Below are 24,210 nucleotides of genomic sequence, written 5' to 3'. Positions count from 1 at the left end.
CACAGACCTTGATTAACACTAGTTTAGATTAGTTTAGTCCATGACTAGTGGTAACTTGGGTCTGTGAAACCAGCCCTTAAAATGTACCGTAGCAGTACCTTCTTTATACATTTTCTCTTTCTCCTAAGAAATAACAGACTGTTAGAATGATAAAATATTAGGAGACAAAAGAAAAATTGTATACATGTAACACTGCACCAGTCTGTAACAGGAGTTGTCTATTTATCTGCACCCAGCTGCATGTTCCAAAACCTCAATACCAATCAATCAATACCAGCATATGCTCCACTTCAGTTGTTTTATGCAACTATTGTTAGAGTGCTGTACCCTAGAGATGTTGGTCTTGGGTGAACGTCGGTCTGTAGTGTTGTTTCCCAGCCCCACATCCAGCCGTCCCAGCAGGGCTCTCAACTGGGGCACAGAGAGGGTGTCGTTGTCGCCGTAGCGGGAGAGCAAGTCCTGGAGGAATTCAGCTGGAGAGGGCACCTCTGTGCCCCCTGCTCTCCCCGCTGAGAGCATGCAGAGCAGCAGGGCTAGGCTCACTGTCAGCTGGGTACAGTCATGGCCAGGCCGTTGGGTCATGACTTCAAGAGAAAGGACCTGGAGTGCAAACACGTCCTGGGAGATGGGAAGAGTGGAGAGAAAATCTCAGCTATGGGAAAACTACAGGACACAGGGACACAGGAATCTCAGTTTGACTGAAAGACCATTACCTCTCTGAACTCTGACGAATCTGTCTTCAGGTATCCTGTGCCTCTCTATGAAGTGACTGGATTCTTGTTAACAGAATGAAAGCCTGAAAAGACACATGAAATTAAAATCTGTTTCCCAGAGGGTCACTCCCTTGACTGTACAATAATAAATACAACAGTATAACAATTGAAAGGTATGTTTATATTTATATTGAAAGAAAATAGAGGACAACTTGATTTGGCTCATATTGCCTCAATGTAGTACATTGTAGAAATACATTTCTTTAATAAAAAAAATTCTGGTGTCAGGAAATTGCAATGTATTTATTAAAAAGGCCTTTACATAGTTAAAGCACACAGAGGGCAGTCCTTTACCCTGCTTGCCTCACATAGTTGAATTTAAATGATCATCCAAGATTCGTTTACACAAAAATGTGATGAACAGCTCCATATAAGCAAACATAACAGCAAGATTCAACAATAAACCATAATATGTCACAAATACACTTCTGCTTTTGTAGTTTTAGGGTTGATTTTTGTGTCAAAAAGTATCATATCTAAAAAAGGCAAAGGTTGACATGATATTCTTCTTTTAGGTTTATTCCATGATATAAAAAAAAATCTTACTGCATTATAGGTAAAACTGCGTTATTTTCTAACTTGCTTCAGCTTCGAAATCCTGTCTTTTATAACAACAATTTTGTTATAAGCTGATTAAACATACAGTGTATTAACACAGGTAGCAAACACTTAAATGCAACCATGTGGACTTGGTTTCATCATACAGTGTGATACTTAAGAATATGCAAAGGTCACATAAAATATCAGAAAACCTCTAATTACAAAACCTGCCAAGTAATATGAATGGTTAACTATTAAAAAGTTTGAAAACTACGTTTTTACTTATGGAAAAGGTTAAAATGAAAGTAAAGGTAATCAACAGTCAATGTTATATCCCAGACTTGCAGACAAGACTTACTTATGCAATGAAGATCGGAATTGAAGTTTAAAAATGCTGTAAATGTGCTGGGCTTTCATTTTCATCTTTCAAAACATTTTTTTCTTTACCATGTTATAAATGGGTATACGTGTACAACTGGTCCTACAACATTCTTGGTACCTACAGTGATGGAAAAAAGTATTTAATCCCTTGCTGATTTTGAACGTTTGCCCACTGACAAAGAAATGATCAGTCTATAATTTTAATGGTAGGTGTATTTTAACAGTGAGAGACAGAATAACAACACAAAAATCCAGAAAAACGCATTTCAAAAAAGTTATAAATTGATTTGCATGTTAATGAGGGAAATAAGTATTTGATCCCCTATCAATCAGCAAGATTTCTGGCTCCCAGGTGTCTTTTATACACGTAACGAGCTGAGATTCTCTTAAAGGCACCTGTCCACAGAAGGAATCAATCAATCAGATTCCAAACTCTCCACCATGGCCAAGACCAAAGAGCTGTCCAAGGATGTCAGGGACAAGATTGTAGACCTACATAAGGCTGGAATGTGCTACAAGACCATCACCAAGCAGCTTGGTGAGAAGGTGACAACAGTTGGTGCGATTATTCGCAAATGGAAGAAACACAAAATAACTGTCAGTCTCCCTCGGTCTGGGGCTCCATGCAAGATCTCACCTCGTGGAGTTTCAATGATCATGAGAATGGTGAGGAATCAGCCCAGAACTACATGGGAGGATCTTGTTAATGATCTCAAGGCAGCTGGGACCATAGTCACCAAGAAAACAATGAAAACACTACGCCGTGAAGGACTGAAATCCTGCAGCGCCCGCAAGGTCCCCCTGCTCAAGAAAGCACATGTACAGGCCCGTCTGAAGTTTGCTAATGAACATCTGAATGATTCAGAGGAGAACTGGGTGAAAGTGTTGTGGTCAGATGAGACCAAAATCGAGCTCTTTGGCATCAACTCAACTCAACTCAACTCGTGTTTGGAGGAGGAGGAATGCTGCCTATAACCCCAAGAACACCATCCCCACCGTCAATCATGGAGGTGGAAACATTATACTTTGGGGATGTTTTTCTGCTAAGGGGACAGGACAACTGCACCGCATCAAAGGGATGATGGATGGGGCCATGTACTGTCAAATCTTGGGTGAGAACCTCCTTCCCTCAGCCAGGGCATTGAAAATGGGTCGTGGATGGGTATTCCAGCATGACAATGACCCAAAACACACAGCCAAGGCAACAAAGGAGTGGCTCAAGAAGAAGCACATTAAGGTCCTGGAGTGGCCTAGCCAGTCTCCAGACCTTAATCCCATAGAAAATCTGTGGAGGGAGCTGAAGGTTCGAGTTGCCAAACGTCAGTCTCGAAACCTTAATGACTTGGAGAGGATCTGCAAAGAGGAGTGGGACAAAATCCCTCCTGAGATGTGTGCAAACCTGGTGGCCAACTACAAGAAACGTCTGACCTCTGTGATTGCCAACAAGGGTTTTGCCACCAAGTACTAAGTCGAAGGGGTCAAATACTTATTTCCCTCATCAACATGCAAATCAATTTATAACTTTTTTGAAATGCGTTTTTCTGGATTTTTTTGTTGTTATTCTGTCTCTCACTGTTAAAATACACCTACCATTAAAATTATAGACTGATCATTTATTTGTCAGTTGGCAAACGTACAAAATCAGCAGGGGATCAAATACTTTTTTCCCCTCACTGTACATATCCTATCTATGCTCTGTCAAAACAGTCCTTTCTACAGACAGTGTATTCCACAGCAAAGAATTCACCTGTGAGTTCACCTGTGAGTTCAAAATCAACACTTGACATGTTTTCATTTGACATTGCCAGTCTCAAAGTATTAAACAGTAAGAAAGCCAGGTAGCAGTTTAGACTGCCCTCTCATGTAGGTGCAAACCTATACCATGGATAGCTTTTGTATCACATAATAAAGGCTTGCACAACTTGAGCTTGGAAACATCACATTCTTTATCGTCAGGTTTTTCCACATATATTCTGAGACATAAGGGTGTTGATTTTTTAGTAATTTGGAAAACAGCATCTTACTCCTGCCTACCTTAAGATTAGTCTCTTTCAAGGTGAGCCAAAAAGCTGAACCGAATGACATTTTTCAACAGTCCCCAAAAAGGAGTCTATGGAAAGCCTTACACTGATTGTGTAAGGCGAACTCTAAAACAGACATGAATCATTCATGCCTAGTCAGTTCCCCAATTGGATGGAGGTATCAGTGCTACAGCAGGTATAAAGGGCAGCATCAGTTTCACTACAATTTTACATTGTATTCATAGTCTTTCAAAGATCAGCATGTCAATTTATGGTCTCATTTTAAAATAGACCCATAACCTGCAAGGTTAGTCCAGGCTTGGGCTCTCAATGTACTTCATCTGCACTGTAGGAACCAGGGGCAGGTTGCACTAAAAAGGTCTTACTTTAAGTCTTAGCCTTAGTCTAAGTCCTGTGAAATTACGCAAAGACCTCGCGATAAGACCATTGGACGAATAGGGTATTGCTACAGACTAGGGTTGGCCGTGCACCAGCTCTGGAACCTGGAGCCAGCTCCAGGACCCGGAGTGGTTTTGTTAGATGTGATCCAGAGCCGGAGCGGAGCTGGAGCTGGCATTGATGGAGCCAGAGCGGAGCTCATCGGAGCGCTCCAGAGCCTGGAGCCGGAGCCGGAGCTGAGGTCATGGAGCTGCTCCAGTCTTTCCCCCCCTTCATTAAAATCACCCAGACATTAAGTCCAGTTTTCTTAAATTAACAAAATATATAACTTCATAGTTGTGTGTTGGGGTTATAAAATAAGAACAGTACTCACTCCAGCTATTAGTACATAATACATCTTTTTTTTTATCAATTGTAATTATGACACCTTCACTGTCTCACTCCATTCAAGAAGTGATTCTATAATCTCAGGGCATCTCTCATAATCCACTTGCAAAAGAAGTAAAGTCCATTTTAACTCTAAAGTTTTAAGTATTTCCAAAGTATTTTATTACAACCAAATTCTTCATCTGCCTAAATTAACCTCATTTTATAGCCATCTGTTATCTGAAATGTCCTGACTAGTTTGTCCAAAAGTTGGCTGCCAGGGAGTTAAGGTCACATGCAGGAGTCATGCCCCCTGCACCTTGTTTGCCACTTTTAAGATACAAAAATACTGGACCCCTGGTGGGGGACTGCTGGCAATTAGATGATGATGGGGTGGGGGGTTGAGGGAAAATTGTACACTGATAACATTTTTAACAACATATTCAATAGATTAGAGAACTTAAAATAACCGGACATCTTCCAGAAATACTGGACAGGGGGTCAAAGTACATACACTACATGTCCAAAAGTATGTGGACACCTGCTCGTCAAACATCTCATTCCAAAATCGTGGGCATTAATATGGAGTTGGTCCCCCCTTTGATGCAATAACAGCCGCCACTTTTCTGGGAAGGCTTCCCACTAGATGTTGGAACATTGTTGATGGGATTTCAGCCACAAGAGCATTAGTGAGGTCGGGCACTGATGTTGGGCGATCAGGCCTGACTCACAGTCGGATTTTCTATTCATCCCAAAGGTGGGATGGGGTTGAGGTGAGGGCTCTGTGCAGCCCAGTCAAGTTCTTCGACAAACTATTTCTGTTTGGACCTTGCTGTTCACTGGTTTTCATGCTGAAACAGGAAAGGGCCTTCCCCAAACTGTTGCCACAAATTTGGAAGTGCAAAATCACCTAGAATGTCATTGTAGGATGTAGCATTGAGATTTCCCTTCAGTGGGACTAAGGGGCCAAGCCCTGAGACCATTATTCCTCCTCCAAACGTTACAGTTGGTCTATGCATTCGTGCAGGTAGCATTCTCCTGGCATCCGCCAAACCCAGATTCCTCCGTCGGACTGCCAGATGGTGAAGTGTGATTCATCACTCCAGAGATCGCAATTCCACTACTCCCAGTTCAAATAGTGACAAGCTTAACACCACTCCAGCCGACGCTTGGCATTGCGCATGGAGAGCTTAGTCTTGTACGGCTGCTCAGCCATGGAAACCAATTTCATGAAGCTCCTGACAAACAGTTCTTCTGCTGACATTGCTTCCAGGGGCAGTTTGGCACTCGGAAGTGATTGTTGCAACCAACGAAAAATACTTTTTATACGCTACGTACTTCAAGCACTAAACAGTCCCGTTCGGTAAGCTTGTGTGGCCCACCACTTCATGGCTGAGCTGTTGTTGCTCCTAGACGTTTCCTCTTAACAATAACAGCACTTACAGCTCAACAGGGCAGCTCTAGCAGGGCAGAAATTTGTTGGAAAGGTGCCACGTTAAAAGACATTGAGCTCTCAGTAAAGTTCATTCTACTGCCAATGATCGGCTAAGGAGACTGATTTTACAGTGGCTCTCAAAAGTATTTACCCCTCTTGGTCTTTTCCAAATATCATTGTTACATTCCCATAATGGGAAAATTCCCATATTGTCAAACTGAAAAATATGATCTGCACATTTTTCTAAATTAATTACAAATACAAAACAGAAAATAACTGAATTCATAAGTAATCATACCTTCAGTCAATATTTGGTAGAGGCACCTTTTAGAGGCAGGAATTACAGCCATGAGTCTATGTGTATAAGTCTCTACCAGCTTTGCACATCTTTGCACATCTGAACACAGCAGTCCATTCATCTTTGCAAAACTACTCAAGCTCCATCAAGGTGGATGGGGACCTTTGGTGAACAGCAATGTTCAACTCTTTCCACATATTCTCAATGGATTGAGGTCCAGGCTTTGACTGGGCCACTCCAGGACATTGACCTTTTCATTTTTAAGCCACTCCAGTGTGGCTTTGACTGTATTTTTGGGGTCATTGCCCTGCTGGAAGATTAATCTTCTCCCTAGTACCAGGTCTCTTGCAGACTTCAGCAGGTTTTTTCACAGGATTCTCTGTACTTTGCTGCATCCATTTTGCTTAATGCTGCCACCATCACGCTTCACAGTAGGGATGGTGTTCTCAGGATGATGTGCTGTGTTCGGCTTCCACCAAATGTCACGCTTAGAATTGAGGGCAAAAAGCTCTATAGAATCTTCCTCTACTTGGTCTCAGTCTCCCACATGCCAAATACACGTACTGCCCCGTTTCCACTGGCTGACGCGTCCAGCCCAGGACGCTTAAACGGGTGTTTCCACTGGCTAAACGTCTGGAACCGTGTTTTGTGGATGGTTAACTGGCAGACATTGCCGTAAGCATCTGTCACGCCCACTAAAGAAATACTTAGGATTTCAGCAGCGATGTGTGCTGGACTTGATAGACAGGGAAGAGATTATAATCTCAAATTTTATTAGCAGCATGTTGTGAAAACCACGTACAGAAAAAATGACTGCTTACAGTTAATATCCGAGTATTAAAAACTTGGATTTCACAGGACTGGTGCAGTGCCCTGACTAATTAAAAATAAACTGAAGGATAATAATCGGATCATAGCAGCAGATTTTATTAATATTGTATGAACAGCTGGCCGGTGTTTCAGGCTGTGTTGTGTGAATGGTGTGCAGGACAATCCGCAGAGACAGTCAGTGTGAAGGTGAACACGATTCAATTAACGTGTGCCCATTTACAAGTTAAATGAATTAATTAATAAATACAGCAGATCTGGGTTTCCCTCTAAAACATTAAGGACTGGTTTAATAAATGCGTCCATAAGTCCACTGTATATTGTATCTGGATGATTAATCGTGAAACGTGTGTATTTTGTTTCAACTGTAACGTGCCCTGGTTAAGGACGTCTGCTAAGTAAATTAAAAATAAAACAAATTATAAATAAACACAAAGTATTGTTTGCAGTTACAAATCTCCAGAAAGAGTAATATATGAAGGGAGTCACGTTGTGCCGTTTAAAATACATATATACTAGCACAAATCACAATGATAATAATAATACTAATTATTGTTGCACATGGAAACGTATTCGTAGGGAACGTGCTTGTCTGAATATAATGCGGTTTATACACGTTTAGCTCTTCCTAATATCTCTTAACAGAAACGTGTATTTATTAAGCCGTTTACAATCATGTAAAGCAGAAATAATAAAATAGGCACAAACGTCCTTTGCACATCAGGCTCTATCGCTCTTATTAGTGTTGTTCTCGGTCTGTTTTTAATGCGAAACACAAACCAAACCCACAGTCGCTGCTCCTCCCATAACAGGGACGGATTCACAGCGGCCTGGTTTGAAACAAAGCTCTGGGACAGGTCAGTGGAGCATAACAGAATCCACTGAAATACTGGCCGGCTGGCAACCCTAATTGCTAGACATCATTATAATGTTCTACTTTTTCATGTATAAATGGTTAAACAGATGTTTGTTATTAATATTTTGTTTTTGTTAAACGGTTATTTACATAAAAGAATTAAAAAAGGAAACGTTATAAATAATGATCGCATCCTAGTTTGCACTGTTTTTAGTGGCTCCGGAGCTGGAGCTGGGACTGCTGGGACTGCTGGAGCCGGTCTGGAGCTGAAGCAAGGGGGCTCATTTCTTTGTAACAGTGGCGTAGCCACGGGTGTGCCAGGGTGTGCCTGTGCCACCCAAAGAGGCAGCTGGCACACCCAGAAATCAGACGCAGAATGCATTTTTTGTTATAGCCTTATGCTGGGGTCACACTACACGATTTCTACTATCCGAACCCGATTTTGTGCACAGTGTGCAGCTCGCACTTAACGACTATTTTGCACCGAATTGGTGTCTTTTGCGTCGTGAAGAAGCGCACACAGCCGAGCGCTTCAGTACAGACACACACTGCACCACTGATCTGCCATCAATGTCGTGGATCTGCGTCACAGCCTCCCCACTCGCACATCACGCAGAAACACGCATGATCCGCACTGAGGCAACACACACAGACGTGCGCATTCACAGGTCTCATTCCTGAAGTGCAGATGTCCGCAGTTCTCCAACGGGATCAGTGAATTTCTGCAGATCTATGCAAAACTGCGGAAATCTGCGCAACAAGAGCACGACCACAAACTGCTGTTGCTGTCCGTGTTCGTGTGTCGGACAAACGCACAAAGCGCAGAGAAAAGAGGATGAGTGTGAAGACATGGCCGTGAGAGCTGCAGCTGAGCACCAGTCACAGATCTATCCATCCCACAGTGTGAGCAGCGCATTGTAGGGTCGATATTTAGCGCAGAGCTGCGTCAATTACAGATACTAATTGGTATATTATTTTCCCTGTATTAGAGTATTTTTAAATAACCTGCGCCAAAACAACCATTTGTATTTAAGTATTTTAATAAATCTGTAATCTTATTCTGCTATCATGTTTATTATTCGGTTTCTTTTCTCTTCTTCAGTCAGCTCGGCTCTCATTGGCTGCTGATCACGTCACTCTCCACGATCGGCGCCGATCGAGTCGTAAATATGAAACAGGTTTAATAAAATCGCAGCGGCTCCCACCAGCTTACGATGAGATCGGAGGGCAGCGACGCATCAGCCCGTCTCTCACTACACGACCATCGGCAGCGGGGATCTTGACGATCAGTGCCGATTTGTCGTGAGGGCCAAATCGGGCTTAAATTCGTGTAGTGTGATCCCATCATTAGGCTATTATGGTCTAATTATAATAATAAAAGCCTATGTAAAGAATGATTGCACTGTGCTGTTTAAAATAACGATAACAATCAAAGAATGGACTACTGTGTTGTAGAGAAAATTGGATGTGGCACACCACGTTTTTCAGATGCTTTGTAAGCGCCTCGAGGAGGGAGATAAACAGTCTTCCTCGTTTCAGATCAAATGACGTGTTTACACTGTGGAGCTGAATGTCAGTTGCCAGTGATGCACTTAACTTGACAAGATTTGTTTAATATATAATGTAGTATAATATGATATACAATTAAGATAAAGATGCACATTACATGACACTCACTTTTTTCCCCAATTAATTTTGTATGATTTTTAAAAAGCATTAGCATTGGTAAGACAGAACTTGTGAAGGTTGATTATGATTAAATATTATAAAGATGCATGACACCACACTCGTTATTGTTTATTTAAATGTTTTTATTGTATTAACACCGAGATAGCTAACACGTTAACTTTCTTGCATATAATGACATGTAGCCGCTTAGCCAACATGAAACGTTACTTAGCACTGGCTTAACTACTGTTGCTAAGCAGCAAGTCTGGTCTTATTTTTGCGAAGAGAACGTAAAAACAAAAATGGCTGCTTGTGAAGTAAAAAAAAAAAAAAGATACATTTCCCCGATAATGAAAAACTTGCGATAGTTGAGCAACTAATCATAAGAAAACGGGTAATTCTGGGGGGAAATGCAAACAAAAATAAAGCCTTAAATGAAATAACACAAAAAGCAAATGCCATCAACGCCGCAGTAGTGCGCACTGCCAATGTAATTTTGAATTCGTTTTTAAAAGTACTTAGTTCTACGTAGGTTTAAATACAGTACAATCATTAATAGAAAGTGTATACGTTTTTATACAAGCTAGCAGGGAAACCACGCCGTGCCATCCTGACGATTCTGTGCAACTGCAGCCGGGTTTCTTTAAAAGCGACAGTGTGCTCAGCGGGTTCTTTTTACCTCGGCATAAAAGCATGTTAAAAAGAAAGTGCAGGTATATACACAACAATCGCTGACATCTACATTTAATAAGCATGTTGGGGGTGGGGGGGCGAACACTTCCTGCTTTTGCTTTTATTAACCGTTTCTTCAAACCTACACAGAGTGAGAAACCTCACTGTGCTCACATTATCTGACATAATAGTTGAAACTTTTTATATTAAAAATATAAATACATCACATAATACGCAGATTGTTTTTGAGTGGTGTTTCATACAAATGGTAATTTTAACTTAGGCCTATTTGTATAGTCACAATTATTAATATACACTCACCTAAAGGATTATTAGGAACACCTGTTCAATTTCTCATTAATGCAATTATCTAACCAACCAATCACATGGCAGTTGCTTCAATGCATTTAGGGGTGTGGTCCTGGTCAAGACAATCTCCTGAACTCCAAACTGAATGTCTGAATGGGAAAGAAAGGTGATTTAAGCAATTTTGAGCGTGGCATGGTTGTTGGTGCCAGACGGGCCGGTCTGAGTATTTCACAATCTGCTCAGTTACTGGGATTTTCACGCACAACCATTTCTAGGGTTTACAAAGAATGGTGTGAAAAGGGAAAAACATCCAGTATGCGGCAGTCCTGTGGGCGAAAATGCCTTGTTGATGCTAGAGGTCAGAGGAGAATGGGCCGACTGATTCAAGCTGATAGAAGAGCAACTTTGACTGAAATAACCACTCGTTACAACCGAGGTATGCAGCAAAGCATTTGTGAAGCCACAACACGTACAACCTTGAGGCGGATGGGCTACAACAGCAGAAGACCCCACCGGGTACCACTCATCTCCACTACAAATAGGAAAAAGAGGCTACAATTTGCACAAGCTCACCAAAATTGGACAGTTGAAGACTGGAAAAATGTTGCCTGGTCTGATGAGTCTCGATTTCTGTTGAGACATTCAGATGGTAGAGTCAGAATTTGGCGTAAACAGAATGAGAACATGGATCCATCATGCCTTGTTACCACTGTGCAGGCTGGTGGTGGTGGTGTAATGGTGTGGGGGATGTTTTCTTGGCACACTTTAGGCCCCTTAGTGCCAATTGGGCATCGTTTAAATGCCACGGCCTACCTGAGCATTGTTTCTGACCATGTCCATCCCTTTATGACCACCATGTACCCATCCTCTGATGGCTACTTCCAGCAGGATAAGGCACCATGTCACAAAGGTCGAATCATTTCAAATTGGTTTCTTGAACATGACAATGAGTTCACTGTACTAAACTGGCCCCCACAGTCACCAGATCTCAACCCAATAGAGCATCTTTGGGATGTGGTGGAACAGGAGCTTCGTGCCCTGGATGTGCATCCCACAAATCTCCATCAACTGCAAGATGCTATCCTATCAATATGGGCCAACATTTCTAAAGAATGCTTTCAGCACCTTGTTGAATCAATGCCACGTAGAATTAAGGCAGTTCTGAAGGCGAAAGGGGGTCAAACACAGTATTAGTATGGTGTTCCTAATAATCCTTTAGGTGAGTGTATATTGCTTATTTTACAGCTGCTTACAGACTACATAATAGGATATTGAATTATTTAAATTGCGGATTCTGAAGTTGTCGGCCCCATTTAAACTAAAAAAGAAAAACTAGGTTAAAAGAGAGGACCTTTACGTTAAAGTGTTGGAACTGCAGAAGGGAAATATACTGTTGTAAAGGGAAAAACTTGATCTAGAAATCAAAATGTAAAAGTTAAAAATGGCAATTCGAGCTAAAAGGGGAAGGAGAATATGATTGTAGTTATTAGTTGTTGGTTGTTAATACATTTGTCATTATTTATAATAAAATCTAATCTAGTATCTGTATTGTAATAGTTCACCTAAATGTAAGTTATTAATTAAATGAAACATTTCAGTGACTATTATTAGTCAAACTTCCATTATTTTGTATGTAATTAAGTATTGATTTTTTTTTTTTTTAAAGCTTTTGCATTCTCCGTGTTATTTCTGAATTATTTATACGAGAAGGCTTTTGCCTGGCATATGTGCTGTCATGTTGGTTTCATGTCAGTTTCTATAGCAAGAGATACCTTTCCCCATTTAAACCTGGTGTAGGGTAGGCTTAACAAATTACTTAAATTTCAGACCAAACTGATTTTATTTTATTTTGTGCAACAGGCCTATTTATTTGGGCTTAAATTTAAGTCTAAGACCTAAAATATTGTCTTAAAAGCTCAATGTGAGAATTTCAACATCATGCTGGGGCAGCCATGACTTAAAAACGGACAAAACATCATATAATGTACACAGCCGCTGTGCTAGTTCTTGCACAAGCAACTGGCCACAATCACAAACTTAAAAATAGACTGGGTAATAACTTTTCCACTGTGTGGGTAGACCTGCACCCACCAAAGCTTCCTCTTTATGGTCAAAATTATACCCAACTTTAACTCTCTTTCAAGGTCCTGGATTTTTGCCATTTACATTTAAGTCATTGTTTAGGTTAACATTGTTGTTTAGGTTAGTTTAGGGAAAAACACCACTCAGTCCTCTCCTTTCCTTGCTAGAGTGAAGTAGGTCTTGCAAACCTGTAATTTCCCTTTTAAGGTTTGAATGTCTCCCCACTCCCACCTACTCTTCCTTTAACATTCTTCAGTGCAGGTGACCATATTTACAATTAATAGTAGAACCCTTATTACTTTTGCTTCCTATATAAGATGGGATAGTTACAGGTAGGAGAGCAAACTCAAATTTTCTTATTTGTTTAACCAGTCTGTAGATAAATACTGACCTTGTTTTGTGTCACTATCGGCCAGTATGTCCTGGTCTAGTCTTGTCTTTATCAAAGCATTTAAGCACTGCTGATTAGACAAGTTATTGAGTCTACTGTTCTATAAGGGCCCAGAGCTCCTTTCATTCTGGATTCCTAAACTCTGGAAATAAGACTAGCCAGTTCCATCCCAGGTTAACATTTCAATTTTCCAAATTCAACAGGAGTGACATTTTTACATTACTACATATTAATGACTGGGATGCACTTTCACAGCTTGGAAGTGGACAGTTTTTGTTTTCTTGTTTCACAGCACAGATGTGGAATGCAGCAACTACTCCATCCCATTGCAACACACCCAATAACACATAGCCCGATAAGACAGTTTTGACTGAGAAACCAATTTGTATGCAGGAAATTACGCAAGGAGATATACGTAGGTCAAGTTATGTGGTATTTGGCGTTTGGGACACTGTTCACATCCCTGACTCTTTCCAAGGAGCCCTATGGGAGTCCCAGTATCTCCCTTCTCATAAAGATATCAGTTCATGCTACATCCCTGCTCTGTGTACTATACATGTATTGCAATTGTCTTCATTGTGACCCATGGCCTTTATACTGCCTTACATATTTTACCAATGGTGTGGTTCACCTGCACAGAAGACACCTTGCTTAACATTATGAATAATTTCTTAGTAGATGCATTGCCCAGGGATGCTTACAGTTGTTATGCAACATTTTACCAAACATACAGTACTGTGTGACACTTAAACGGGTGTTTCCACTGGCTAAGCGTCCGTGCCATGCCACACGCTTCCGTCCTCGGACGCGTCCCAGAGCGTTTTGTGAAACCAGGCCATTGTAGCAAGTCCATCCCTGTTGTGGGAGGAGCAGAGCGATTGTGGGTTTGGTTTGTGTTTCGTATTAAAAACAAAGACGGAAAGCAACGCAATACAGCCTGATGTAGAAATGACTTTTGTTTCTGTTTTATTCTTTATGCTTTACATGACTGTAAACAGCGTAATAAATACACGTTTCTGTTAAGAGATATTAAGAAACAGCTAAACGTGTACAGACAACATTATATTCAGACAAGCATTACGTTACCGTAAGAAAACTTTTCCATGTGCATCAATAAAATAAATATTTGCTATGTATTATTATTGTAATCATCAAGATATGTGCTAGTAGATGTCTTTTAAATGGCACAACCTGACTCCCTTAACTTACTACAGATTTGTAAAGACACTTGTTGCCGTATTATTTTTAATTTACTTAGCAGACGTCCTTAACCAGGGCAAGTTAGTTGAAACAAAATGCACACGTTTCACGATGAATCATACACTAACAGCAGCTACAATATAGCAGGTTAATTAACTATCATCCTTCAGTTTATTTTTAACTAGTCACGGCACTGCACCGGGTCCTGTGAAATCAATGTTTTGCTAGTTTTTAATACGCTCGGATATTAACAGTCATTGTTTCTGTACGTGGATTTCACTCCATGCTGCTAATAAAACTGTATTTTCTTCGTGATCGCAATGCGTTTTTCTGGATTTTTTTGTTGTTATTCTGTCTCTCACTGTTAAAATACACCTACCATTAAAATTATAGACTGATCATTTCTTTGTCAGTGGGCAAACGTACAAAATCAGCAGGGGATCAAATACTTTTTTCCCCTCACTGTACTACCACATATCTTGATGATGATGATTATAATAAATGGTAAATATTTGTATTGTTGCACATGGACAAGTTTTCTTACTTTAGCTCTTCCTAATATTTATTAACAGGAACCTGTATTTATTACGCTGTCTCCAATCGTGTAAAGCAGAAAGAATAAAACAGCCACAAACGTCCTTTGCACATCAGGCTCTATCGCTCTTATTAGTGTTGTTCTCGGTCTGTTTTTAATGCGAAACACAAACCAAACCCACAGTCGCTGCTCCTCCCATAACAGGGACGGATTCACAGCGGCCTGGTTTTACAAGAAGGTTGGGAACGCATTCGGACCTGCACGGTCACTTAATAACAAGTGGGAGCGGCGCATTACTATACAGAAACCAAAACAGGCTGAAAGAAATCAACGTGACTCATAGCTTACTGCACTATTTACTGTTCAATCAACTATTTTTTTTGCAGTGACTAACTGAATGAAGAAAAAACCTGCTCAATCACTCTTACATAAAACTGGTTCTTCAATATTTAAAATCTAAAACATTTCCCCACCTTGTAAATGTGTTCCACCATCAGTACACAATGTTCACGTGGATTAGCCATAGTAAAGAAACTGTGTAGTATTGTGTAGAAGTCAAACACAAAACATAATGGTTAACTATGAAACTTTGGGTTCAGAAACTAAAAAGAGAGCCCAGAGCAATTTTGATTAACTCTTTATGGATGACGTCTGTTATATATATATAGTATAGTATAGTAATGTATAGTAATGCCCCGCTCCCACTTGTTATTAAGTGACCATGCAGATCCATTTTTTTTTAATACGAAACACAAACCAAACCCACAATCGCTCTGCTCCTCCCACAACAGGGATGGACTTGCTACAATGGCCTGGTTTCACAAAACGCTCTGGGACGCGTCTGAGGACGGAAGCGTGTGGCATGGCACAGAGGCCAAATTCATCAGTGACAATTGGTGTGACAATATGACAATTACCAATTAAGGGGCATTCGTGTTTGATTACTCACCATTACTGAGGAAATGCGGTCCATCAGAGGGGCAAGGAGGAAGCCTATAAGAACTGGCATATACAAGATCTGGGGGAGCTCAGGATCCCATGATGGGACCCACCTCCGGGGACGGTCAGTTCCCCCTGCTGGAGCCCGAGTCCAAGATTTTTTAACCATTTTATGAATGATTGTTTTTAAAATGACTTTTAAAAATGAATCTTAACTGTTTTTAAAGATTTAGTTGTTTTTAAATCACTAATTGTTTAGGGTTTTTTTGGTTTAGTTTTGTTCTATTTTTTTGTCAAATACATTGTCCGTTTTGGATTTAATTTTAAATGCATTGGACCTTTTTTGTTTGTTTTTTATTTTTACCTTTTTAATTGTTTCTTTATTTTGTCCAATGCATTTTCAGTTATTTTCAATGTATTTGACTTTTATAGGTAGCAGTTTTGCTTTAATCACGTTTGTTTTGTGCACTTGTTATTTGAAATTAAGTATTTTATTTTCGTTAAATCACAAAGATTTTAAAAAATTTAATTGATCTTAAGAATTGTATTTTTAAAAAGTTTTTAATCATAAGTATTAAAAATTTGAATTGTTTTTATTTGTTAAATGTAAAATACTCCAAACAATAAAACAGTATTTTACTGAGGAAATGTCTGTGTGAAACACTGACTACAGTGCAGTGGTTATTCAATGAGCTTCAGAGCCATTTGCAGCATACAACTACTCTGCTTGCAATGGAAGAGTTTTCTGTGGGGTAAGTTAAGCAGCACCACTAGAATGAAAAAAAATGAACTAACTAGAAAGCAGCCATATAAATTACATAAGAAGTAGATTTCAAAAAGTTCCTCAAAAACTGTTGTACAGTTTCTACCCCACTTCCACTGCATGCACATTCTTTGACCTACAGTACCAAGCAATGTTAAAATATAGATTTTTTTTGTATAAACATTAATTCAAATGGAGCACTCAAATGCAAAGGCCAGCAAATAATTAAGGAATATTACATAAAACCAAGACTGTCCCTATTGGTTTTACACTCCCTGACTAGCCCACTCCAGGAAAATAAGTGACCGCTCCAACTACTATTACAAATATTAATTTTAATGTTTTGTACATTAACATTAATATTTAAGGTATTTATTTATTATTGGTATTCCCACAGAACAGTGTGGGTCATATCCTGGTCAACGCCACATCCCACAGAATAATTTGTGAAGCCTACAGAACTTCAATGTATAATGCATTACATTACTTAAAGTTTAATACAGTTAATATTGTATTGTTGATATTGAAACTGCATTGCTTAACCCCCAGATCCTGTATTTTAAATTTACAGTAAGAAAAAAGTCACTTACGAATTGAAGAAGAATATCAGCAAACCACTCTGTCTTGTGCAAACATCCCAATGCGATAGTGAGAAACAATCTGAGCCTTTTTAAAGAGTCACTCCAAATCTATGGGCTGTAATTTTTGTTTGCACAAACCATCAATTTTGAACTGTTTTTCCTTTCCTAGGAGAGGAGTGCATCTACAATACATCATCCCCATGTATTACGTATGGTCACCACTTTCAGCAATATCTTAACATGTACACACATGGTCTTTAAAAAAAAAAAAAAAAAAAAGTCTGATGTCTCCTTATCTACTTCAATGTCTTTCACATAATCTGTTAGATTTAAGAGTAAAGTTCCATTTTAGAAAATGTTGCAGCATCAATTTAACTTTGATGTTAGACAATTGCCAATATGTCCCATGATAGTGTTCATTCTACTTAATTGCTTTTTCTTCATTGTTCACACTGAACCCACCTGCAAAACATGTTTTATCCATTTCAAATAATTTTGATGAAACTAAACAAAATGTAGGCTATGCCAGAAATAGACTTACTGCAAAATCACAGTAAAAAAATACAAAAAATGTAAGTCATTGAAATATATAATTTACATATCTTTGGCATTATGACTCCTTCCTTATGACACAAAGCTGGTTATGATACAGCCTTCTTAATGCGGTTGTTGTCCACTGCAAGACATTCAAAACAGCATGGAACTGCACACAGACTCACCTGAATGGGTTTGGCTTTGGTCAGAGTTCAGTATATTTGCTTTTTATTTTATACCAAATTTATTTTTTTAGATCATATAAGACGGTAGTATAAGTAAAGTATACATGAACAGCATTTCGAGTTTAACATCGTTAAACTGACAACAATTCAAGTTCATCCATCGGCTGAGGAAAAACTGACAGTTGTGAGATATAACTGGCTGATGTGAGTGGGTAAAGGAGATAGACACGCATTGCCAACAGGTAGTTTGAATTTGTCAACTCCCTCCCACACAGTTGACAATCCGTCAGAAGCCTGCTTTAGGTTTTGGGAGGGGGAAAGTCAAATTTCAAGGTACTGGCCCTGCTGGTCAACCAGATTTTTAAAATGATGTCAGACCCTGCAGGGCTATAATTGTGGTTTAGAAAGGGGTGGTGGTGCATGTTGGGGTAAGGACATTTTAGGTTTAGGTTGGGTTGGGGTTAGACTACGCTATACGATCTAGTCAAGATTGGTCAATGTAAAGTATTTGTAGATAAACATGCATTTACTCATGATAACAGGTATGTCTCCAAGCCACAATATTACAGTGAACCTGTGATCAAGCTGTAAGTGTTTAAATAATTAGATGCTGCATTTGAAGGTCAGTCCTGCATGATGCAACCTCTAATCTTACAACAATTACCTTTTTCTATCTGCAGTAGGGTTATAAATGCAGGTTGCTGCCAGTTTGTGTGATCTTCAGGGTTCAAATTGGTGAGAAATTTGGGGGGGGGGGGGGTTAAAAAGAAGATCAACACAACCAACAAAACACAAACAAGGAAAGGAAAACGACGACAGCAACAAACATACAAAGACAAATTCCAACCTTAGTATTAGGATATTGTGTATAATTCCTTGTATAGAGTGACTGCAAACAAAACGATATTTTTTTAAATGTAAGTTTGATTTTAAGATAGTAGTGATAATATGCCAAACAATGTCTTAGTGCTTCTTTTTGTGCCAGATGTTACCAAAAAAAAAAAAAAAACATTTACAAATACCACTTTGGTGAAACTAGATGGTACTTCTTTCCCATAATGCAGGTAGTCTACATGCAGGGACCAGTTTAACAGGAACCACCATGCCTTTCATTCATTTTATATGTGCTGTGCCCGCAGACTGGGACATCTGTAGGTATTTTCCATATGTCATCACTAAAGAGTGTTGACACTGTTGCAATGTCTTGCGTTTTAGTTTAGAAACTATAAAAAAAACAATCACTTCCAATATAACTACTAAACTACGGGACGACCACAGAAACCAATACCACGATATTGCAAAAAATAACTCGTAAAGCCATCATTGTTTTTACAATGCATGTATCGGAGACCTAGTCTATTGAGAATTATGACCCAAGGAAAACGTTCGGAAACTATCATTCTAATTGTCCAATTTGTATAATAATTGCAGTTAAGTATTCGGTTTGAAAAGGTACATAATTTAATCAACTTTGAAATCCATACAATTTTTACACGAACGCATAGGAGGATCTAATTAGAAGAGACAACTTACTTTGTAGTACAGATGTATCGTAAACTACAATTGGCTAAAGTGACACTCTTTTCTAGTGTAGAGATTATCAGAATGCACGTTATTTAAAAATCGGGATTTCTCCGATGGATCACGGGATACATTCGTGGCAAAAAAATAATAATAATAATCCGCTTCTCACTGACCCCTGCACTTTAAAACGTCACAGCATCATTTGGTCTCAAAACAACCAACAGCCATGCTTACGTCTCAATGCGCCGCCAGGTCAAACACTTGCATCCTGTTAACATTGACAGGATTATATTCTCCCAGTTATTTTGTTCTCTATCGCTGCACTTGAGATTTGAACAGATATACGAAAAAGCACAACAACGCATGCAATCTGCAAATCATTAGATTCTTCCTCCCTTTAACCGACTCACTAGGCCAAATTACCAAAATGAGATTACAAAAAAAGACCGAGAGGAGACGTACACAGCTAGAACACTTACCGGTATTTTAAAACATTCCCCCTTTTGTTTAAACCCTCGTCTTCTCTTTGTACCCGGCTCACGTCGCTTGCAGTATTTAGAAACGGATGCGGGACATGGCAAAATGCATACTAACATCGGTTCTGGAGAATTATAGCTCGACTAAAGTCCTCTCTTGTGCCAGCTCTTATGTCTCTGCATACACTATCAACGTGTAACCGCTTCCAGGCAGACATTGCTCTTCCGTGACGTCAGCGACAAACCAGCCCCCAAACGTGCCTCCATCTGTACAATTTAAAGGCAACGCATTGGGCGGCCAAAAGCAAGCCAATGAATGAGAGGGTGCGACTAGGTGTGCATTCGTGTAGCGCAGATTTCCGCAGTTCTGCCGTGCTCCACCAATGGGATCGGTGGGAGTGTGCAGATCTGTGCAGAGCTGCGGAAATCTGCGCTACAAGAACGCGCAGTCACATGCCTTGAACAGTCAGCAACGTGCGTCTGTGTACTTTCTACTACGCGACAGACGTGTAACACAGTCGTTCAAAGAACACCTAGCCTAATGTTATGTAATGTTAGTGACCAAGTTAGGAAACGTGGCATTAGCATTTTGAAGTTCAAGGAAAGCTCTAGACCTGACATCATTTATTTGTTGTAAGGTCTATTAGAAAGTTTCTACAGGCTGTTTCATCCATTGCACAGGTGTCCATGAATACAATCTGCATTATAAAATGAATATTTTATACATCTGAACCAATAGGCTTGCATTTACACTTTAAAATACTTCTATTGAAGAGTATACATAAATCAATTAACGTATTATTTGCAAAAGCTTGTTTATTTAATATCGATCATAACGAAAGATAAAGGGAATCGTTTTTAAAATGCTTATATTTATCTGTTATAAGGAGAAATAAAGGGAACGCAACACAAATTACACATTTAAGCTTTAGGCTATTCATTTGTTAATATATTGCCCCCTCTCGCTGAACAGCATACATAATTTCTGGCTCTCCTGGTTATTAAACAATAAAAAACTGTTACTATTTAAACTGCATTACTATTTCGTTGCCACTTCTGTGAAGCACCCGGGCTATTGTTGCAGTATGCTCAGCTCAGCTGTGAAAGACTGTAAGAACATAAGAAAGTTTACAAACGAGAGGAGGCCATTCAACCCATCGTGCTCATTTGGTGTACATTAATAACTAAGTGATCCAAGGCTACTATCCAGTCTAGTCTCCCTGACTAATGCCCCTCTCGCCTGGATACTCAGTTTTTGAGGACAGCCTGATCTAGGCAGATTCACAGTTGTGCCATATTCTCTCATTATTTCTTAATAATGGACTTTACTGTGCAACGGGGCATATTCAATGCCTTGGAAATGTTCTTATATCCTACCCCTGATTGGTGCTTTTGAAGAACCTTATTCCAGATTTGCATTGAATGATCCTTCATCTTCATGATGTAGTTTTTGTTAGGAATTGTACTAACCAACTGTGGGACCTCCCAGAGACCCCAGAGAGGTGGACTCCATCCAATTAATTACATGACTTCTAAAGACAATTGGTTTCACCACAGCTCAATCAGGTGCATCATAGCAAAGGGGGTGATTACTTCAATTATTTGCAGTTTTGTACTTTAATTTAGAACAATTTGCAGATTTTTTTCACTTTGGTATTATGGACATTTTCTGCGTTGATCAGTGGTAAAAACTCCTGATTAAATCCATTCTGAATTCATGTTGTAACACAATGAAATGTGGAAAAGTCCAAGGGAGGTGAATACTTTTGAGAGTCCCTGTATACAAATATATTGCAGGGAGGCTATCTTGTTGTGTTATCGCATTCATATATTTATATTGTCAATATTGTAGCGTTACTCCTTTTTGCTACTCACAAAAAGCTTTACAGCTTTACAAGTAACACTGTCTCAGGCTCTCTCAACCAACTCTACCCAGCGGGCACCTCTATCTCTTAGCTTGCACCCCCCAGTCAAAGGCTCACCAATCACTGTGCCCCCCTTGGTCCCGCACCATAACTACAATAACTAATTCCCCTTAACCATAACAACACAGACCCCCACACACTCCTCCACCCTCAATACACAGAGCTGACAGGCAGTCCCAGAGTCCCACATCGCTATATGAATTCTAGCCTATTATTTTTGCTTTTTGAATTGGACGTTAGACACACATTTGGACACAAGCTGTCTATACCTTTTCATTTATATTGTAAACAAGTACTGAGATAAAACACAATTATGGTGTTTGATAGTTAATTTCTCCTTGTGTCAGACATCAGCTGACCTTCCATACAATCCATACTATCATTATTCCATCAGTACTGTATAACGAACATTTGAGTTGAGTTGAGCAGAAATGTGATGCATGAGGGCGCATCTGCTGCTAATTATCATTCTGTGCTATATGGTTTGCTCCCTGTCCCTAATTCTGGTCCCCTTAATTTTAGACCTGGAGAAATCGATACAGTGCAGAACATTTCAGTTGTGCAACAGAGGTGGTCAGTGTACAGTATACACAATAGATTTTGGGCACCAACTGTGGTTAAGACCGGAACCGTCGGAAAAGCCAACAGCTGTATGGCGGTTAAAAGATTGCATAATGCGTGCATTTTTATTTTGCAACTACAACGAGTTTTTCAGAGTGAGTTTCCCTTACGGTTTCAAGAGCACTGTAGTGCTCGAAACTCCAATTTCTAGATTGTATGATATCCAGTTAATATAGCTAAATGCAATAAAAAGGAGGAAAATGAACCTCCACCAAAACGAATTAATTTCGAATCAGTTCGGGATTGCTCCAGTAAAATGCCCAGCTGTATAAATGGGTACAAATGTAAGTCACCCTGGATAAGCGTCTGCTAAATGACAAATAATGTAATCTAATACTCAGGCCAGGAGGTGACACAGTAGTAGACGGAAAACTTTATCCACTTTCTGATTTCTCTAAACAATAATGGTAGCTCAAACAAACTCCACAAGCAGAAAAAGGTACACTGAATGTTTTATTCACATTGGAAAAACAGACCAATACGATTTCTGTATCAACTCCAGTTGAATAACAAACAATAGGAATTACATTTTTCTGTAATTAACAAGCAAAACAATTACATTTGTTCAAATGTATTGAAATAATGTGTCCTTCTTCACAGGCTACCATAAGTGCATCGCACTAGCACCCTTCACAAATTCCCATTTGTAATGAAAAAACAAAACAAAAAAACAAAATACATTAATGCAAGAAACTAGAATGTTACAACTGTACTTCCAACAACCTGGGGGATAGTTATTTTTAAACTAGCACCACAGAATGAACAGTGAACTTAAGTGGATTATAACAGCACTTAACTAGTTGGAATTTCAACACAAAGGCTGTTGCTAAGAAAAAGGCATTTGGTGCTGAGCCTCCAACTGCCGATATGTAAGCCTATTAAGAAAACACTACTTCATAAAGTATAATGTCTAGAACAGCCATTTTTCCCCCATGGCTAAATCAAATTAACACATAACAATGGTCTGGTTACGTAGATCTGCACTTTCTATAAAAAATAAAATTAAAAAATCTATATTTAAACACTCCTGGAACACATGGCACTGCAGACCCTGTACTGCCCCATAATACCTTCCCCAAACTTCTGAATTCTCTGCATTTGAACATCTTTTACATATAAATGTCAAATGTTGAGTTCTGACTGAAGAAGAGCCTATGAAAAGATCCACCTAAACTCCACGAAAGGACCAGAGATAAAACACACAGACAGATGACTAATTTGGTTTCAGATGCCTACAGTGTAGGATAATAGCAGGTGTGCCAATAGAGATTACAGTTCACCTGCAAGGCACCCAGCCAAATACCATGTAATTGTTTTTAGTTCCTCCTTATTTATCATTTCACCAGTCTAGGTATTCATATACACATAATTGGACAGGGCCATAAGAACTGTAGTGAATCTTTCTTCAAGCGATTCATTCCAAGTTAAAATAAAATAAATGGTATGTTGTAATTTCTGTACTGCAATCAAATCTGTAGGGAAGGTGGATACAACAGAACTACAGTTCCCACAGTTAAAAAATAAAAAATATAAACTAGAATAGACAGTGGAGTTCACAGGAAAAAAAGCTTGTCTGAGAGCTGGATTGCTGGTTCAGAGTGCAGATACTGCCCTGACAGAAAGGCCAGCTTGTGAGCGTATTTGCAGGGTGCGGGGACTCTGATAGTTCCTGGCCAGTTCCAGTACATGTGGCACATCTTATAGGTCAATCTGCCAAGAGAAATTATCGTTAGAGCACACTGGGAAGTGTATGAATCACGATCATTCATATATCCTTGGAAATCTTCCTGCTGAGTGGAACAATGTGAGAAACCACTCAGCTAGGCTCTTCCCATTATGCTATTGTTTTCATGATTAATAGGAGGTAGTTGGTCCCTTTCCAGCTGCATTCCCCTTTGTCAGTTTCCA

General features: G+C 39.5%; 2 protein-coding genes across 4 annotated transcripts in view; both read right to left on the bottom strand.

Moving 5' to 3' along the window:
• The window catches only part of slc39a14 (solute carrier family 39 member 14), a 35,340-nt gene extending 15,351 nt beyond the window's left edge, over positions 1-19,989 (bottom strand). For all 3 annotated transcript variants that reach the window (XM_066714517.1, XM_066714516.1, XM_066714518.1), the window contains exons 1-3: positions 19,760-19,989; positions 714-796; positions 328-618 (exon numbers count right to left, since the gene is read on the bottom strand). In XM_066714517.1, the coding sequence (XP_066570614.1) occupies positions 328-582 (255 nt within the window). In that variant the 5' untranslated portion in view covers positions 583-618; positions 714-796; positions 19,760-19,989. The remainder of the gene's footprint in view (positions 1-327; positions 619-713; positions 797-19,759) is intronic.
• Positions 19,990-22,742: 2,753 nt separating this feature from the next.
• The window catches only part of piwil2 (piwi-like RNA-mediated gene silencing 2), a 39,803-nt gene continuing 38,335 nt past the window's right edge, over positions 22,743-24,210 (bottom strand). Inside the window, exon 23 of the mRNA XM_066714515.1 lies at positions 22,743-24,012. Coding sequence (XP_066570612.1) covers positions 23,856-24,012 — 157 coding nt within the window. The 3' untranslated portion in view covers positions 22,743-23,855. The remainder of the gene's footprint in view (positions 24,013-24,210) is intronic.

This window comes from Amia ocellicauda, chromosome 9, assembly GCF_036373705.1.
Source record: "Amia ocellicauda isolate fAmiCal2 chromosome 9, fAmiCal2.hap1, whole genome shotgun sequence".
NCBI lineage: Eukaryota > Metazoa > Chordata > Actinopteri > Amiiformes > Amiidae > Amia > Amia ocellicauda.
The sequence above is the reverse complement of the archived record's forward strand: the minus strand, read 5'-3'. Positions and strand labels throughout refer to the sequence as shown.